Source organism: Callorhinchus milii, unplaced genomic scaffold, assembly GCF_018977255.1.
Source record: "Callorhinchus milii isolate IMCB2004 unplaced genomic scaffold, IMCB_Cmil_1.0 Scaffold6, whole genome shotgun sequence".
Lineage (NCBI taxonomy): Eukaryota > Metazoa > Chordata > Chondrichthyes > Chimaeriformes > Callorhinchidae > Callorhinchus > Callorhinchus milii.
In genome coordinates, this window is record NW_024704747.1 from 14690313 (window position 1) to 14711103 (window position 20791).

At 42.7% G+C, this 20791-nt stretch overlaps 1 protein-coding gene across 1 annotated transcript in view; it reads left to right on the forward strand.

The window, feature by feature from the left end:
• LOC103176927 overlaps positions 1–19444 on the forward strand; it is a 37105-nt gene extending 17661 nt beyond the window's left edge. Inside the window, exons 16-23 of the mRNA XM_042336219.1 lie at positions 6182–6295; positions 6839–6979; positions 7803–7886; positions 12792–12944; positions 13812–14006; positions 14726–15139; positions 16656–17069; positions 18755–19444. Coding sequence (XP_042192153.1) covers positions 6182–6295; positions 6839–6979; positions 7803–7886; positions 12792–12944; positions 13812–14006; positions 14726–15139; positions 16656–17069; positions 18755–19243 — 2004 coding nt within the window. The 3' untranslated portion in view covers positions 19244–19444. The remainder of the gene's footprint in view (positions 1–6181; positions 6296–6838; positions 6980–7802; positions 7887–12791; positions 12945–13811; positions 14007–14725; positions 15140–16655; positions 17070–18754) is intronic.
• Positions 19445–20791: the final 1347 nt, after the last annotated feature.

Consider the following 20791-nt stretch of genomic DNA (forward strand, 5'->3'; position numbering starts at 1 on the left):
TGAGACCGGCCTTGAAGGAGGAAAGGGAGGAGGCAAGGTGAAGGCACTGGGGGATAGAGTTCCAGAGTCTAGGGGCTGAAAGGCTGAAGGCCCGGCCACCGATGGTAGGGCGGTTGGGGCGGGGGATGTGGAGCAGGCCGGAGCCAGAGGAACGGAGGGTACGGGTAGGTAGGTAGGGGGATAGTAGGTTGGAGAGGTAGGAGGGAGCAAGGCCGTGAATGGCCTTGTAGGTGAGGATGAGGATCTTGAATTCGAACGATCCTATATAAATGTAAACTGTATTATATTGTACTCACTGGAGCACTCCATTACTATATAATGCCTCGCAAGCGAGAAGGGTCAGGTTCCCGTCAGGGCGAAATGTTGGACAAGTTTCCTTACTCCACACGCCTCTGTTTACCTAGCAGTAAGTCAGCACCTGGTTGTTAGTCAATTGGCAATCGCTTTTCCAATAATTTGGTTAAAAAAATAATAAATTGGCCACTCAATCCACGACTGTTGGTGGGACACTACTTGCGCAATTGGCTGCTGCGTTTTGCCCACAAAATAACATAACATAACATGTAGGAGCAGGAGCAGGCCATTCAGCCCTTCGAGCCTGCCCCACCACTCAATTATGGCTGATCTTCTAATCTAACTCCAGCTAATAACCTAACCCTGCCTTATCCCCATATCCCTTAATCCCTTAATCCCTTTTGCAATAAGAAATCTATCTATCTCAGTCTTGAATATGTTCAAGGACAGAGCGTCAACAGCCCTTTGGGGTAGCGAGTTCCATACATTCACCACCCTTTGAGTGAAGAAGTTCTTCCTCAACTCAGTGCGAAAGGGCTGCCTCTGATTTTAAGGTTTTGACCCCTGGTTTTAGTTTCTCCAACCAGGGGAAACAGTCTCCCACTATCTACTCTATCATGCCCTTTGATGATCTTATAGGTTTCTGTAAGATCCCCTCTAATACTTCTATATTCTAGAGAATATAGGCCCAAATTGGTCAGCCTATCCTCGTAACTCATCCCCTTCATCCCTGGTAGTAACCTAGTAAATCTACGCTGCACCCCCTCCAAGGCAAGTACATCCTTCCTGAAATAAGGAGACCAAAACTGCACAGAAAATTTCAGGTGTGGTCTCACCAGGGCCCTATACAGTTGCAGCAAGACTTCCCTACACTTATACTCTAATCCTTTCATAATGAATGCTAACATACTGTTAGCCTTCCTAATTGCTGCTGCACCTGCAGACTAACTTTCTGTGATTGATATACAAGGGCACCCAAGTCCCTCTGATTCAGTCAATTCACTTTACAGTATATTCTGTGAAGCGCTTTGAGACATCTCGAAGATGTGATAAGGCCCTATAACAAATGCAAAGATTATTATTATATGTTTATACATTAACGTGTATCCAATAATACCTGCCGCAAATCAAATTTATTGTGTATGTTAATTAGGAATAGTTGCAAGGCTACAGTTTATCAAATTGGAATACACAAAAGTAACTTAGACAGTCTAAATCTTTACATCTGAAAACTTAACTAGGAAGTCTTTTACCCACTGACTCTGAATGGTCCCATGAAACCTCAACCTTCTCATAGAATCATGGAATTATACAGCGCAGAAGGAGGCCATTCAGCCCATCATGTCTGTGCCGCTCTTTGAAAAGAGCTATCCAATTCAATCCCACTCTACCACACTCTCCCCATGTGCCCTGCAAACTTATCCTCCCCAAATAATTATCTACTTCTCTCTTAAAAGCTGTTATTGAATCGGCTTCCACCACCCTTTCAGGCAATACATTTCAGATCCGAACAACTTGCTGTGTGAAAATATTTCTCCTCACCTCTGTTTCTTTGTATGATCTGCAAACTCAGAAATTGTACTCCCTATTATCCAAGTCCAGGTCATTTATATAGATCAAAAACAGCAGTGATCCCAATACTGATCCCTGGGAGACAACACTGCACACTTCCCTCCAGTCAGAAAACCAACCGTTCACTGTCCCTTTAATACCATGGGCTTCTATTTTGCTTACAAATCTCTTATGTGACACTTTATCAAACACCTTTAGAAAATCCACATAAACTACATCAACTGCACTACCTTCATCCACCCTCTCCATTACTTCATCAAAAAATCTCTGTGAGGTTTGTTAGACATGATTTGCCTTTAACAAATCTGTGTTGGCTGTGCTTTATTAACCCATATTTTTCTAAGTTAATTTATTTTGTCCTGGAATATAGTCTCCAGAAGTTTCCCCACTATTGACGTTAGGCTGACTGGCCTGTACTTCCCTGGTTTATTCCTCTGCCCCTTTTTGTACAGGGGAGTAACATTTGCAACTCTCCAGTCCTCTGGCACCACCCCGCTGTCCAAGGAGGATTGAAAGATTGTGGCCAGAGCCTCCATTATTTCCACCCTTATTTCCCTCAGTAACCTAGGATGCATCCCTTCTGGTCACGGTGACTTATTTACTTGAGCACCGACAACATTTTTAGTACCTCCTCTCGGTTTATTCTTATCTTATCCAATTTCTCTACCCTCACCTCCGATACTGTGGCATTGACTACAGCCTCTTCTTTTGTGAAGACAGATACAAAGTACTTATTCAGTACTTCGACTTCTGCCTCCACAAGAAGGTTTCCTCTCTGGTCCCTAATTGGACCCACCCTACCTTTGACTAACCTTTTATTCTTTATATGTTTATAAAATACCTTAGGGTTCCTTTTATATTACCAGCTAATCTTTTCTCATTCTATCTTTGCCCCTCTTATTTCTTTTTCAGTTCTCCTCTGTACTTTCTATATTCTATTTGATTATCTTCTGTATTTTGGACCTGACATTTATCATAAGCCTCCTTTTTATGTTTTATTTTAATCCCAATTTTCTTACGTATCCAGGGAGGTTTGGATCCCTACCTTTCCGCTTTGTGGGAATGTATTTATTCAGTCCCCAAACTATTTCCTCCTTGAAGGCTCGATAGCTGATTTACCTACCAATCTTTCTTTCCAGTCCACCTTGGCTAGGTCTCTTTTTAACTCCCTGAAATTAGCCCTCTTCCAGTTGAGTATCTTTAACTTTGCTTATTCCTTGTCCTGTTCCATAAGTACTCTAAACCTAATGATATTGTAATCACTGTTGTCAAGATTCTCTCCTACTAAAACCAACTTCACTTGCCCCACTTCATTCCCCAGAACTAGATCCAGCACTGCTTCCTTCCTTGTTGGCTGGAAATATGCTGATCCAGGAAGTTATCCTTCACAGATTTCAGGAATCCTTGCCCCTCCTTGCTCTTTACACTGTTATTTTGCCTGTCTATGGTAGGATAATTGAAGTCCCCCATTATCACTACTTTTGCATTTTTCTGAAATCTGCTTGCAGATTTGCTCGTCTATCTCCTTCCCACTATTTGGTGGTCTGTAGTATACACCTAACAGAGTAACAGCTCCTTTTCTGCTCCTTAACTCTCACCAAATAGATTCTGTTTTGGGATCCTCTAGCACATCATCCTTTTCCAGGGCCGTAACCATGTCTTTAACCAATATTGTCACCCCCTCTCCTTTTTTCCCTTCCCTATCCCTCCTGAATACATTGTAGCCAGGAATATTCAGCTCCCATTCCTGCCCTTGTTTGAGACAGGTCTCCGTTATTGCCGCTACATCATAACCCCATTTGGGACCTTGAGCCTGCAGCCTCCAACCTTATTTGTCACACTCTGTGCATTTACGCATATGCACTCCAAGACCGACTTAGTCTGCTCTGCATTTCTCCCCCGTCTAATCCCTCCTTTTTCTGGATTGCTCCTGATTACATTGCTATTCATCTCTCCCAGCTCTCCATGTAACTTGTTTGTTCTCTCTAATGCTACATCCTGATTCCCTTCCCCCACAAAATTAGTTTAAACCCTTACCCACAGCACTAGTTAACCTCCCAGTGAGGACATTGGTCCCAGCCCTGTTCAGGTGTAACCCATCCACCTTGTATAGAACTGGTCCCAATGATCCAGGAACCTGAAGCCCTCCTTTCTGCACCATTTCACCAGCCATGCATTCATGTGTTTGATCCTGCTGTTTTGATACTCATTGCACGAGGCACTGGGAGTAATTATAAATCACCACCTTTGAGGTTCTACTCTTTAGCTTTTTTCCTAGCTTCTGATACTCTCCCTGTAAAATCTCAGCCTTTTTTTCCCTATGTCATGGATCCCAACATGGACCATGACTTCTGGATGTTCCCCTTCCCCCGTAGAGCGTTTTGCACCTGTTCTGTGATGTCTTCAACCCTGGCACCAGGAAGGCAACATACCATGCGAGAGCCATGTCTTTGGTTGCAGAAACGCCTGTCTACTCCTTTCATCATTGTGTCCCCAATGACAATTGCACTGACACTCTTCCCTGTCCCACCCTGTGCATCTATTCGCTTTTGACTCCCCTCCCCAGAGGTGTCATCACCTTGACCAGTATTCAGTACAGAAAACCGGTTTGTGAGTGCCACGCTCTCAGGGGATTTCTGCACTGCCCATCCCCTCTTCCTACCATGCTGGGTATTCACCCACTCACTCTCCTTCTGAACCCTTTGTGGCTGTGGGGTGACCACCTCCTGAAACGTTCGATCCATGAACTCTTCAGCTTCCCGTATGCTATGTGGTGACACCAGCCACTCCTCAAGCTCAGAAACTCTGAGCTCAAGCTTGAGCAGCCAGAGGCACTTGCTTCACACGTTTCTGTCTGGGGCACACAAAGCATCCTAGAGTTCCCACATGGCACACATTGTGCATGCAACTGTATTCCCAGACATGTTTAATATTATTTTAATATAAATATTAGATATTTTATAATTCTGCGCCTCTTTCCCCTTCTGCACTGAATTCCCATTCTCACTTAATTCCTTAACAGAATTCTCACTCTGTTCCACCTCACTCAGTTTGCTCCTCATGCTGCTGGGCTTTCTGCTCCCATGATATAGAATCTATGTAAATGACCTGGACTTGGGTATAAGGAGTAGAATTTCCAAGTTTGCAGATGATACTAAGCTAAGAAAAATAGTAAATACTGAGGAGGAGGGTAGCAGACTGCAAGAGGTCATAGACAGACTGGTCACCCAAGGACACTGATTTAAAATAGTTATTAAAAGAAACAGAGGGGAGGTGAGGATAAAACTTTTTACACAGTGAGTTGTTCGGATCTGGAATGCTTTGCCTGAAAGGGTGGTGGAACCAATTCGATAACAGCTTTTAAGAGAGAAGTGGATAATTATTTGGGAAAGACAAGTTTGCAGGGCTATGGGGAGAGTGTGGTGGAGTGGGATTGAATTGGATAGCTCTTTTTCAAAGAGCCGACACAGACATGATGGGCCAAATGGCCTCCTTCTGTGCTGTATAATTCTATGATTCTGATGCATCAAAACCGACTGGAAGCTATGCTATGAACATGTCCTTCTGATTCATCCCTTCTGCAGGTTGACGTTAAAGATCCCATGACACTATTTAGCAGAAAGTTTCTCCCGGTATCCTGGGCAATAATAAAAACTGGTCATTCACTTCTCATCTGTCTGTGGGACATTGCTGTGTAAATATTGGCTGAAGTGTATGCCTACAAATGCACTGAAGTACATTGAGACTTTTTGATGTGATCAGGTGCTGTATCAAATGTAATGGTGATTATCATTATATTTCTTTGTATATTTGGAAATGTAACCAAGAGTGGCCTGAGATAAGTGTGAAAGGACTGAAGTCTCATGGTATTAACCTGCTGGGACCAAACAGAATGACGTGGAGCTGGCAACAGACTGCCTGAAGTTTAAACAGAGGTAGTCAGGATTTGAATAAGCAAGTGTTGGTTATCTCTGTTTAAATGGTTTTCAATGGTGTTCGGTGCTCAATGCAACAATTGAGATATAACCCAATGGCCAGGCAAATGATCCTTTTGCTCTCGCAGGCTGACAGTGTTGACAATGATGAAATTCACACAACAGATTCCGCAGACAGTATTACCAAAAACAAAAACTGTTTGCTCTCCCAAAGTTTTGAATTGTTAATGCCTCTGCCTGACTTAAACTTCGCATCGGCATTAAAAGACGCAGCAAGGTGTACCTGAACGGACATTTCCGTACGTCAGTCCAAAGGCAGATCACGTTGCGTGTTAGTTTATCTCCATTCATGACTGATTATTGTATTGTTATTGTTTCAGATATTTAGTGATCTTGTGAGCAGGAAGGTCACAGCGGAAGATAAGCTTCAAAAACCAGTACCCATGAAGATAACCAGCAGCACCACACAATTTTCCAATCCCTTCCCAGTGACTGTGAGTCCGGAGACAAATTGCAACATGTAATGAATGAAACTGATAAATTGCATCAATATTCTTCTGAATAAATCTCAAGATTTATTTTAATTCCATTTCCCCACCTTTCCTCTGTTTAGTTCATACTTTTACTTTTTGTCTGTCTATCCTTCCATCCCCCTGTCCCCCTGTCCGTCTGTCTATCTATCTGTGTCTCGATCTCCCTTTTAAACATTCCAATCAATTCTGCATCTACAGCCTTCTGAGGCAGTTAGTTCCACATTCTCACAACCCTCTTTGAAGAAACCATTTCTAATCATCTTAGCTTTAGTTTTGGATCTCTCTACCAGAGTGAAGCATCTATTCAGGATGGCAATTTCCTTCATTTGTTTAAGCATCTCATTTAAATTACCTCTCAGCTATATGGAATGGAATCTGTATGCAGGTATTGTCTCACTGTGCAGCAGATGAGCTTGTCCACAAGAGAGTCCCATGGCCAGACAAAGCCATCTGTATGTGGATCTGTGTTTGTTGCTCCTCATTTGGATTTTTTGGCACTTGCAGAGTTATTTGATTCCTGAGGTCTCCCAGCAACCGAAAACTTCAAGCATTTTCTCAGCACGCACAAAAAGGTTCTCGAAGGAATTTAATATTTCAGCGACCTCAAAAAACCCCGAAAGTAACGGCACAAACGACTCAACTCTTGTAAGTCAGTAGACACAGATAGAACAAGTAGCATGTATGTGGGTCTGGATTTGTGTTTAAGCTCCATTTGCACACATAAAAATGTTTTCTGTACTTCACAGTAACTTTTTATTGGGAGCTTTGAGAGGTTTTAGTATTATAAGATGACATATTAAATACAAATTTTATTTATTTATTTTATTTTGAATCAACATCCATTTGAAGAACTAGTTGTTGAACCAAGGTTCCATCTGCCTCGGTGACTCACGTGGATTTTAAAGGGTATCTTGCTGCTCACACATGTCCTGGCTAATATCCTTTCCTCATTCTAATTCACCTTAAAAAATCATATTGATCAGCTGTTTTTTCTCAGATGTTGCTGTAGCAGGTTGCCAACATAACACTCTGACCATTTCAGATTATCCTTGTATTCTGGAGCATTTTGAAATGTTCTTTTACATGAAAAATATTGTATCAATGGAAGCTTTTGGATTTTTGCTTTGCACTGATGTTTTCTGATGAGGCTTCAAAGAAGATCATGAGCAAAGACATGAATTCTGAGGGCCTTAACATCTCAGCCCACTGTGTTCGCACAACACAAATCTCATTTCACATAAATCCTGATTCAATACTGCACAAGATCAGTCTGGGAATCCAACAAAAAAGCATTTCTGGTCATGCCTCATCAAACCAAGTTCAGATAAAAACAACAACATGCACTTATATTGCGCTTCTTATTCAGGGTAGCGTCCCAGAGCGCTCCCACAACGATGCTACAAGCAGAACCAGTAATTTGTATGACCAGCTATATTGATGACTGATTGTTGGATTCTCGTTCCTCCAGATACAATCTCATTTTATATCTGACCAGATCTTGGGTGTACAGGATCAAGAGATTACCAGTCTTCACCCAGAAAGCTCAAGTAATGTAAGTCTAAAGCTAACAAGTAACTAAACTGATCTGATGAATTCTAACAGTGTATCAATAGTTGGTAGAACTGTGGGTGTGTAGATTTCTTCCTGCAGTGTGTCACACTCACAACTGATAACTTCCTTGCCTCACTAGAAAAGTTGAAGGAAAAATTGGTGAGAAGAGGTGTAAGGTGTTTATTTATCCAAAGGGAGAGGGAGGGAGGGGATACTATTTCATGAAACCAAACACAGACCATAGCATCACAGATCACAATCATGCTGATACTTTCATAAGAGGTTTTCTGTAATTTTGTTAGGTCCCTGCAATAATGAAACAACACTAATAAACCATGGAAGCAGACAATTTATTGCTTTTCTTCTTGAATAACAATGAATTACAACACTCTGATTTCAAATTGGAACAAGGAGAATTACTAACATCCGTAGATTAGATTACCACCAAGGCTGAAGATCAAATACACTTTGGAGTTCCATGTGGAGATTTGAAGAGAGCCCTGACCCAATCTCTCCAACAAGGCTAGACTTGATTTATTTATTTATTTGAAGGGATTATTATTTCCGGAAAGCAATCTGCCAATCGATTAAAATCTTGTTCCTACTTACTGCTAGGTAAGTAAAGGCGTGCGGAGTAAGGAAACTTGCCTAAGGTTTTGCCTTGCCCGAGAATCAAACCTGGGTCTTCTCACTTACGAGGCAAGCTCTCTAACCAATTCACCACTGCACTATAAGATCATGGCTGACCTGTATCTCAACTCCTCATTTATCTAATTGACCCAACTTTGCTCCATGTTCCTTCATACCCTTACCTAACAAAAAATCACCTGCTCCCTTGACCCACCCCTCATTGTTACTGACCACGCAGCTTCCTTCCTCATGCTCCTGTTAACCAGTATCATCCAGCTCTCTCTGTGCACTGGTACAGTTCCTCTTTCCAATCGCCTTCCTTCTCCATCATTCACCTCCCTACTCCATCTCCATGATTCTGTCCCAACATCACCTGCTCTGCGACTATCTCTCCCCATGGGCTGCTGAGACCCTCATGCATGCCTTCAGCAGATCCAGGCCTGATAATTTCAAAGCCCTGCTCACCAGTCTCCCCATATCCTCTCTGAGCAAGCTGCAGACCATCCACAACTTTATAGTTCTCTCCTCCACCAGGCCCTGCATGCTCATGACTCCATCCTCGCTCAGCTCCCCATCCCCCACCAGATCAAATTCTCACTTTCAAATCCCTCCACCGCATTCCTCTAGCTCTGCTAGCTCCTGCTCCAGTCAATCTCTCCACTCAGGATACACTGAGCAGTTTCATGATCCCCCCTCCGATCAGGTATCCCACTTTAGTCATTTTGCTCACACTGTTCTTTGCTCCTTCGCCCTGCCCCTGAAACCCTTCTAAAGAATAGAGGGATTGAGGGATATGGGGATAGGACAGGTAAATGGAATTAAGTTAGAAGATCAGCTATGATCTTATTGAATGGCGAGGCAGGCTCGAGAGGTCGAATAGCCTACTCCTGCTCCTACATCTTATGGTCTTATGGTCTTAAACTTGTTTTTGCTGGCTTTCAACTACCTTCTTCCCCCCTCCTCAGCTCCCTTTCAACCCCCACCCCCTACTCCCACCCCACCCAACCAAACAGCTTGGGCTCCCAATCTATTGTGTGAAACACTTTGAGACATAGAAATATAAATTGAAATTAAATACCGATATAAAACAAGAGAAAAGTCAAACTACTTTAAACTTATTAGGGCGTTAGGAAAGTACATTTTCAAATTGCATCTTGTCGGAGCCAAACAAATGCTTTAAGTAGATCATTGACAGATGATCTGTTGAATACCAAATCGGTTCTTTTTTGAGTATAGATCGGGAATATGTAGAAAATCAAGAGATGGTAGATGAGTTGCGTGGAATTTTCACAGCAGCTTTTACACATAAAGACTTTGGTCAAATGTGCTCAGAGAATCTTCCATTCAAGACATCATTACAGGCTGGGATTTGGAGAAGCCTAAAGAATTAAAGTGTGTACAAAGTACTTGAGGCAGTTGGGGCAGACCGTGGAATTCTTAAGGAAATGAGGGAGAAAAGTATTGAGATGAAGACGCCGTACGACAATTGGAAGACGCAAGATACTGAGGATAGCAAAGCACATTATAGAGAATGCAGGAGTGATCTTAAAAGAATGATAAGACAGGCTAAAAGATAGCATGAGAAGAGGTTAGCGGATAACATAAAGGGGAATCCTAAAATATTTTACAAAATGACGACAATCTTGTTGTGGAGGCAGAGGGCGTGGCTAATGTACTGAACGAGTACTTTGCATCTGTCTTCACAACGGAAATGGATGCCCCAAATTCCGCATTATTGGATGAGAGGGTAGAGGACATAGATCAGATTACTATAGACAGAGAGGAAGTTCTGAAAAGATTGACTGGGCTCAAAATTGATAAGTCACCAGGACCAGATGGGTTTTCACCCAAGGTTGTTGTGGGAGATACGGGTTCAAATAGTAGAGGCTTTGGCCATTATATTTCAATCGTCATTGGACACAGGAGTGGTGCCAAGAGACTGGAGAGTGGCTAATGTTACCCGCCTCTACAAAAAGGGGCAGAAAGACAAACCCGGAAATTACAGGCCAGTCAGCCTAACGTCGGTAATAGGAAAGCTACTGGAGACCGTAATCCAGGACAAAATAAATCTCTATTTAGAGGAACACGAGGTAATTGGAGACAGCCAACATGGATTTGTTAAAGGCAAATCTTGCCTAACAAATCTAATAGAATTTTTTGAAGAAGTGACTGCGAGGGTTGATGAGGGAAATGCGGTGGACATTATTTACATGGATTTCAAAAGGCTTTTGACACAGTATCGCATAAGAGATTAATAAACAAATTAGAGGCCCACGGTATTAAGGGGACAGTGGCAGTTTGGATTACGAACTGACTGAGTGATAGAAAGCAGAGGGTGGTGGTTAATGGGTGTTTCTCAAAATGGAAGGAGGTGTGCAGCGGTGTCCCCCAGGGATATATCTTTCTGATATATATTAATGATCTGGACTTGGGCATAGGGAGCACTATTTCCAAGTTTGCAGATGATACAAAGTTAGGTAGGATAGTAAATAGTGAGGAGGACTGTAACCAACTGCAAGCAGACATACACAGAATGGTGGAATGGGCTGACATGTGGCAGATGGATTTCAATGTGGATAAGTGTGAGGTGATACATTTAGGTAGGAAAAATGATAGGAGGCCATTTAGATTTGGTAGCTCAATCTTAAGGGGTTGAACGTACAGAGAGATCTGGGTGTTCAAGTAAGCGAATCATTAAAGGTAGCGGGGCAGGTAGATAAGGCAGTAAAAACGACATTTGGTGTACTGAGCTTTATTAGTAGGGGCATGGAGTATAAGAGAAGGGAGGTTATGGTTAATCTATACAAAACACTGGTTAGGCCTCAGCTGGAGTACTGCGTCCAGTTCTGGGCACCTTACCTCAGGAAGGACATTAAGGCACTGGAAAGGGTGCAGAGGAGATTCATGAGAATGATACCAGGAATGGGGAACCTTAGCTATGAGGACAGGCTGGAGAAGTTAGGACTTTTCCCATTAGAGCAGAGAAGGTTACGCAGGGACCTGATAGAGGTCTTCAAGATCATGAAAGGTTTCGACAGGCTAGATAGGGAAAAGCTGTTTCTGCTGGTAGGTGTGTCTGTGACCTGTGGTCACAGTCTTAAGATAATAATAATAATATAATAATAATCCTTGCATTTGATATAGCGCTTTTCACGTCGGGAGGACGTCCCAAAGCGCTTCACAGAATATACTGTAAAGTGAATTGACTGTATATTTGTGGGCGAACGCGGCAGCCAATTGCGCACAGCAATGTCCCACAAACAGTCGTAGATTGAAAATGATCAATTTATTATTGTTTTTTGGGTTTTTTGGAGGGATTATTATTAGGCGTGTGGAGTAAGGAAACTTGCCCAAGGTTTCGCCCTGCCTGGAATTGAACCCAGGTGTCTTGCTTGCAAAGCAAGTGCTCTAATCACTGAGCTACAGGACTCCACAAGATATCTACCAAAAGAAGCAGAGGGGAGGTTAGAAGAAATTGTTTCACTCAGCGAGTTGTTCGAATTTAGAATGATCTGCCCGAAAGGGCAGTGAAGTCTGATTCGATAACAGCTTTTAAGAGAGAACTGGATAGGTATCTGGGGAAGACGGGTTTGCAGGGTTATGGGGAGAAAGCTGGTGATTAGGGTTAGTGAAAGTGACTTGCTCTGTCAAAGAGCCGGCACAGACTCGATGGGCCGAGTGGCCTCCTTCTGTGCCGTAATATTCTATGAATCTATGAATCTATAATGCTTTAGGAGTGTACAGGAATGGAGTTGGACCTGGGAACTGCAGTCAGCAACCCATTTTTCACATTAAGCAATTTTTCAAAGCGGGATTGGTGCATCAACCAGAAGGTAATAGTAGTCTGATTTACCCCTGGAGAGGGGGAAATGATTCAGTGAATTGTATTGGATGATCTAAATGTCATTCAGTTAGTTCTTTTCATCACCTCAATGGAACCATCCATTGAATGTGGAGTAGGCAGACCAGACAATTTGGCCTTTTCCTAACAGCTGTTTGGTTTAAAGGAAGATGAAGCAAACCAAGTGTTAGACAGCTTTCTGGAGAATGTGAAGGAAGCACCTGTATGTGCATTTGCAGGTGTATGTGCCAGCAGCACATTGTGGTCTCTGAGCTAATCGCATGTAAGCAGATTAATCATCTGCTGAGCAGGGCTGCTTCATAAATTAACCTTTTACAGTACATCCAGCACAAAACCTCTCATATTGATAACAATGAACCTGCTGAACTTACACGCCTTTGTAACTGATCATTTGATTTCTTTTTGCTCTTCCAGTTCAAAATTATTGATCTCCTTAAGAATTCAAGTGACGCACAACATCTGGAAGTCGGTCTGATTCAACCCAGCCCATCTGTTTCCATGATGGACTTGACAGAAGACCGTTTATTATACCCGTACAAGTCCTCAAGCAACTCAAAACAATCAGAAGTATGATGCCACCTTAACATGTAGTTGAATGTTCTCATGAATTGCATCAATTAAAATCATTTCAATTCAACTGTTAATAATTGTACAGTTATTCCTAAACTAAGAACACAAGATGTGCTGCCTTGAAACTCCAATTTCTTAAAAGCTGGGCACAATGATATAATGGTGTTCAAAGGCTTACTCATAGGAAGGTGGGTAGAGAGAGCAACTGCATGATAACATAGCCAAAGCAGATACCAGGGTTCACATGTCACAATCACGATTTTCTACAGAATCCTCTGGTTTTGTACTATTTACTATCAGATTTCTCGGGACATAGCTCCGAAGCAGTGCAGTATAGCATAGGTGGAATGTCCTATCATGCTTGAGCGAGAAGAGAATAAACGGGATTAGGAGCGTTGGAGGCTCATATTAGAATACAAACACTGGATAGACTAGTTAGGTTGAATGCCCCGTAGTGTTCTGTGTAATACTGTACTATCCATGAATTGTTTGTTTTGCTGTAACCTGTGGAATTTACCATCTGATAAATCTGTAACTTCTACTTGCTAGTAATGACTGTGGATCTGTGCTGCACACTTCATATTGGGTGGCTTAACAGAGTGGCAGATAACTCATGAAATTAACCCTGTTTGTTCGCGCCACAGAGAGACTTGGAGAAATTGTACTGGGCTATGAGCAGGCAGGCAGCATATTTCTCATAACCTAATTGTTTCTCTGCAACCCTGGTTTAGTAAGTGATTAACTCTGTGTGTGGAGGCGGTGCTGGGTGTGTGGTGGGGTTGTACAGACAGAAGAAGCTGTGTTTATGTCTGTGTGAAGAGCTACGCATGTTGGTCACTGATTATTACATTATTTTTCTTCCAGAGAGCTCATGATGAGAAATCAATGATCCTCAATGTTCAGAACCCAGAGGTTTATGAGCCTGAGATTAATGGGCCAGAGGTTCAGGGGCCAAAACTTGAGGAGCTCAAGATTCAGAGATATGGAGTTCAGGAACCTGAGCCTAAAATTCAGGAGCCAGTGCCGAAGGTTCAGGGGCCCATGGGTCAGGAGCAGGAAGTAAGTAACAAGACCCACACGTCCTGCAGCTCAATGGTTGCAGCACTCGCCTCACAAGCGAGAGACCTGGGTTTGATTCCCGGCAGGACGAAATGTTGGGCAAGTTTCCTTACTCTACATGCCTCTGTTTACCTAGCAGTAAGTAGGTAAATCGATCCCGTGGACCACTCCATCTTCCTCCACCACCTCTCCTCTCACCTCAACCTTCATGGTTCTGTCCTTGAGTGGTTCAGGTCTTATCTCTCACACCATCTCCAATTTGTCTCCGCCAACAGTTTCTCTTCCAGCCCCCGCACAGTCTTGTGTGGAGTTCCTCAGGGCTCTGACCTCGGTCCCCTCCTCTTCAACTTCTACATGCTCCCCTTGGTGACATCATCCGCAGACATGGGGTCAACTTCCACATGTACGCGGATGACACCCAATTCCACCGTCGATTACAGGACAACTGACGTCCTGACAGACTGTCTGTCTGACATCAAGTCCTGGATGAGAGCCAACTTTCTACAACTGAAGGTCAGCAAGACCGAGGCCTTCCTGATTGCATACCTGCTGGGCTATATGACTGAGGCCCTCTGCATACCTGCTGGGCTTTACTTGGCTTTCGGTCACCCATATCCCACTGTTCACTGTAAAGGTGAAAGCTCTGTGCGAAGTGGTTGGGAAATTTCATGAATAAACTTGATTCCTATTTCTAAGCTCTCTCATCCTTTTTAATCCAGACAGGGTTAACAAGGGCACATGATTCAGAAGAAGGGCGCGAAAATGATCTTGGGGTACCTGATGCGCCAACGGATGTGCTTGTGACATTCACAAGCTATCCAGAAGTTGCAGAACTACCTGAAATTGTGGTAGTGCCCCTTAGGGCAACGAGCAAAGAGAAGACCCAAGGTACAGTTGAGGCCAAGACACTTAAAGCTACAAAATGCAAACGTCAAAGGACAGTGAAGCGTGAATTGACTAAACCTTCAGTCCACCCCCTGGCTGAGCATGAGGACAAGGATCAACCAGTCATAGTGAAAGATGAACCAGACAAAATAATTCGGGCCGCACTGGAAGAACTTGAAGTTGAAGAAAAGGCAGTAGAACAGAGGGTTTTAAAATGCAGGCCAAGAAACTCAGTAGAGCCAAAAAAGGTATGAGTGTCCAGAGAAGTTTTAGCAACTTTAAAATTTATATGACTCTTAAATAACCAATTAGTGCTATTCTCCTTGTGGGGTAGGTAAGCGGGGTGTGCTTAGAGCTTAACTGGCTCCAAGGTGATATGTTTGGCAATAGAATGTCAGAATCAAGACAACCCTCTGTGATGGACCTGGTAGTATAGTTCCTTAGTCAGGTGGGACCGCAGTATTCCAGGGTACTGCTGATGACAGCACAGCCAGCCTGGCTCATCAGCAGTACATGGAAAGACAGACCAGTCACTGGAGGCAGGGACTCCTTCCATGGGGGAGAGTGTGCATTCCATTCCAAGAAATATTGATGGAATTTCCATGTATAGATGGGATGGATGGAACTCTTTGGTTTGTATAATCTTAAACACGGTGATGGGTTTCCACATGTGTCAGAAACCCAGCTGACCCCCAATAATGTGATTCTGCCATGGACAATGTTCTTTTTTGTCTTACGCACACAGAACCATGTCTGATGTTCAATTAATTGAATAACAGCAGCAGATATGAAATGTAAATCATTTCATTTACTATGGCACCTTCATGTCGTAGTATACCACTGCCCCCTTCTCTACTGCAAATTGTGTGTTAGCTGATATCAGCCATGGTTCTACAATTAGCCTTAGCTCTTCTGAGTTAGGGAGGAAGCAGTCAGCCAGAGTCGCTGCTTCTAATCACTAACTTATTTCCCGCTCCTCCCCCTGGCCTGGTGGATGATGCGTAGATGTGGGTGTGGACGGGATCCAAGTTGGCTGTGTAAATTATTGTGTGTCAGCATGGCTCATTTGATAGCACTCTCGCCTCCTAAATCAGAAGGTTGTGGATTGAAGGCTTACATCAGGACTTGGAATCCGGGTAGTCTATGCTGTTGCTGAAGTGCAGTGCTGGGGTTGTGCTGCATTGTCAGAGGCGCTGTACTTGGGTTGAGATGCTAAACCGAGTCCTATCTGCCTATCCAGATGGACATTAAAGATTTCATGGCACTAGTTAAAAAGAGAAAGGAGTTTCTCCTAGTGTCCTTGCCAACAATCCCCTAAATAAAGTTAGTCATTCACTCCATGGCTATTTGGAACCAAGTTAGTTGTTGCATTTGCCCACAAAATACACACAGTTACACCACTTTATAGTATATCCTGTGAAGTGCTTTGAGACATTCGAACATCATGACAAAGTGCAATATCAAATGCAAGAATTATTGTTATTTGTGAATGACAATTTGTGGAGGACAACTGGCATTTGTGGAACCATATTCAATAGATACAGACTGAAAGAATTATAAAATGTTAAGATGTTTACAATTGTTGGGATAAGTTTGCACGCACAATAAATAGTGTTGTGTCTCCCAACATCACTCGTAAAAACAGCAGTATCTCCTCTCACATAAACTGCAGCTCACTTGTTTGGTTTAAGTGTTTTGAGGGAAGGGCAATTACATGAAAATATAGTCCATTGTTGCGACTAAACTGTTCCTTCTTCAATACAGAACCATTCACAAAGAAACACTGACTCGCTGCAAACAGGAATAATGACGTTTCCAGTAACAATGATTTCAGGCCCACAAACCGAACCTATGAGCTATGCAGCCAACACATCTACAGCCAGCTCATTTTATCCAGCAGGCAAGAACCAGTCCCATCCTGGGTTACAAGAATCCACCGAGAAGAAACAGCAACCTCAAAATACTGTGGAAACCAGAAAGGCATTTGGTTTCAGAAAAGATGAGCAAGCCGCTGTACACATCCTGCCGAAGGGTCTTGATCTGGATTCCCCTATAGCGGAGACAGATAGCATTGGAATTTTGATTCCCTCGGTGCTGAATGAACTGGAAGCAGAAGAGTGGAAAAAGAGCTTCAAATCGGAGAGAAAGATGCGTGGTTCTTCAAGAGAAAATCAAAAGGTATGGAGAATGGATGTGTTTGCTGAGAATTCTAGTAATATTAAATTCAACATTAGTCATGCTATTTCAGTAAGCACTATGGCTCCTGAGAAATGAATCTACCTTCTGACTTCTTTTGACAAATAATTTATATCCAGTAAGCAAACCCATTCCCATCCCTCTAGTCACCTGAGCCTGGCTCAGTGGATAGTACTAAGTTGTGTGCCAGCCTGGCTCAGTTGGTGGCCTTTGAGACAAAAGGTTGTAGGTTTAAGCCTTCATCTCATGTAGTCTAAGATGATACTTCAATACAATACTAGGAGTGCACTAGATTGTTAGTGCCATCCTTCAGAGAAAGACATTGAACCAAGTCCCATTCTGCCTGTTCAGGTGGGTGTTTAAGATCCAGTGGCACTACTTGAAAAGAGAGGGGAGATTCTCCTGGCCAACAATACCCCAGATACGTTTGGATATTCCCTTCACTGCTGTGCGCAAATTGGATGCCTTATTCGTCTATAAAATTCACAGTCACTAACTACATTTTATTGTAAGATTTTGTCAGGTAATAGGTATGAAGGCTATAGAGATGGCATTGCTCCAGTGTGGGCTATTGGAAAGCCAACTAGGGTTGAAGATTGAAGATGTAGGGATCAATAAATATTCTACAGCTTCCCTTATAAAAGATAATAATAATAATCCTTGAATTTTATATAGCGCATCTTCTAGATGTCTCAAAGCACTTCACAGAATATACTGTAAAGTGAACTGACTGTATGTTTTGTGAGCGAAATGCAGCAGCCAATTGTGCCCAGCAGTGCCCCACAAAACCAATTTTTTTTTTGAAGGGATTATTACTTCCAGAAAAGTGATCTTCCAATTGACTAATAACCAGGTTCCTACTTACTGCTATTTCATGAAATTAACTATTTGAATTAACATTCGTCTTCACAATAGGAAGCAGAATGTAATAAACGGGAAAAGGCCTTTCAGGGGAGGGTGACCAGTAGTGTTGTCCAACTGGATTGCTTGCTGTTTGCATTTTTCGTTTGAAATTTGGAGAGGAGCACTTTGTGTGTATGAAATTATGCCGTTTGACGTTCTGCAGAGCATCCAGTGTGTAGACAGATTGGCCATGCAAACCACTTCAGTGTCCACTGAAGAAAGACCTTAAAATTTGCACAGAAATCTCCAGACATAAATAATTGATTGCTGATGCTCTGCCATATACTAGATGTCATTGTCTTACCACACTAAAATAAAAACCCTAATGGAGCTCCTGTCCTGTTATTTATGGCTCAGTTAGTAAGACTTACGTGACTGTTTAGTTTACATTGTAAATTGGCAGTTTAGTTGAACCCTTGGGCTGTGATGAGGTGGCTGATCTTAAACATGAAAGGTGGAGAGCTGCTACAATTAGCCTCCATGCTCCTGGTCCAGAGAGTAGGAGGAAAAAGACAGCTGTCGGACAACACATGTTGTGAATGACAGGACAGGATTGTGTTTGGCAGAGATGGCCTCCACATTTCAGGAGCCCACTGGCCCTCACTTGTCTGTACTTGTAAATGAAGAATGGCCACCTAGGCAAGGTATAGAGGAGGGCCAGCACCCATATGTCTGAATGGGCCAGCACCTTCAGGAGAGGATTGAGGGAGAGGGGGGAAGTGAGGGAAGGAAAAATGTTAATTATTCCTCTTTTTAAAAAAAAGATGCATTGTTCAAAACGAAAATCAACGATTCGAAAATTAGTGGTTGCAGATCGACAGAAAAACATCTTGTGCTTCTTGCCGCCTGGCCGAAAGAAGATTACAAAAGAAGATTATCCAGTGGTTCTAATACAATCCAAGGAACAACAGACGACTCTTATCACAAGATCCAAAAAGGAGAGAGGAAAGTCGTGGAGTGAAGCCTGCCATGTAGCAAAATCTCAACATTCTCCAGACAAGAAGATTTTCAAGACCAATGTAGTCAGAACATCGGGGTCTTCCACAGGTGATCCACTGACTGTGCATGACCTTGATGTGGAATACCCTGCGGACAGCAAGTACAAACAGTTGGTGACTGCGGCACAGAAAGAGCTTGAAATGGAACAGCAGCAGGAGAGTGTGCAGCAACAAAGCGAGCAGGAAAGCGGGCAGGAGGTGAACCCCAACATCAGCAGGTCACACAAGGGGCAGGAGCAGAAGCCCCCATCATGAATGCAGATTCGAGATGAAGATGGGAAGTCTCATCAGTCATGTTCAACCCCATATGACATGGAGACTTGCTATGTTTTCCTCAAAACCACACAATGCAGCAGATGAAAGGAAAGTACACCATATATCTAAAGTTCTGCATGTATTTATACTCATATACAACCCTGCTTTACGTATTTGTAATAAATAAAGCTTAAGACTATTGTCCAGAGAACGCTTCAGTCTTGAACGCATTTATCGGTAATATTCAGTGAGCTCTCCTCACTCCACACAACACCTTGGGCCCCAGTGTATTCAAGTTCTGAAATTTCATTTGTCCTCATGTTCCACTGCAGATTAGAGAAAAGCATTCCAGAATGAGAAGTTGGCATGTAAACCAGATCGGATTGGTAGGGGGCCCTTCGACCCACTTTATCTTGTCCTTCACAGTATCTATCCGATCATCCTTGTAGCACAGCATTGAGCCGTTTTTTTAAATGGGTCCAATGTCCTGGCCTCAACCACCATTCTTAATAAACTGTTGCATTGTTAATTACCTCTGGGTAAAGAAATACATCATGGCACCTGTCCTGAAATTGTTCTTTGGAACCCTGAACCTGTACTTTTTCTGCCGTTTCATTGCATCTGAAAGTATTGTCTCAGTCCCATTTAAAATCTTGCTCATCTCTATAAGGTATTTTCTATTCTTACTTCCTATATGTAGTTAGTACCTTGCATTTATCTGTAGTGAACTTCATTTGTTCGTCATCATTCCACCTGAATACCTTATCAATCACTCTTTGTAAGACTGTTGCTACCTGCTGTGATTCCACAGTTCCCACAACTTGGTGTTATCTGCAAATGTAATTACCTTACATACCTCTGCAAATCCAGGTCATGAATACATAAAAGAAACCAGAAGGGGTCGCAGTATGAACTGAGGTGCCCTACTAATAACGACCCCTATTTTGACATAACTGCCTAACAATGATCCTCTACTTCCTACCCTTCAGATAATTTTGAATCCATGTATTGCAAGTGATACCCAATGACCTGTCCGTGAAGGAGTCTTTCATGTGTTGCTTTGTTAAATTCCTCTTGGAGGTCCAGATATACTATGTCACATAGCTTTCAACTAGGAATTTGGGTTGTTACCTCATCAAAAAAAGCTCAAGTTGGTCAGTCAACCTTCTGAACCTATGCTGCTGTCTTTGATTAGATTAATAGTATACAAGCAGCTTCCATTTTCTTTCTGATGGTTGTCTCCATCATTTTTCCAATTATTGAGGTCAGGTTAATGGGTCTATAATTGCTGTGTGTAGTTCTGTTACCTTTCATGAACATAGGATGGAGACAGTTGTGCGCCATTGGCTACCGTGTTTCACTACAAAACAGTCAACTAACTGCAGTGTATTGTGAGAAGCGCTTTGAGCATCTCGAAGATGTGATAAGGTGCTGTATCTGTAACATCAGCTTCACTTGTGTCAAAGTTCTGGAGCTCAAATGCTGCTTGCTGAATGTTGACAGGCATACTTTATAGTGTCCTCCTTAGTTAAAAACCTCCAAGAAATA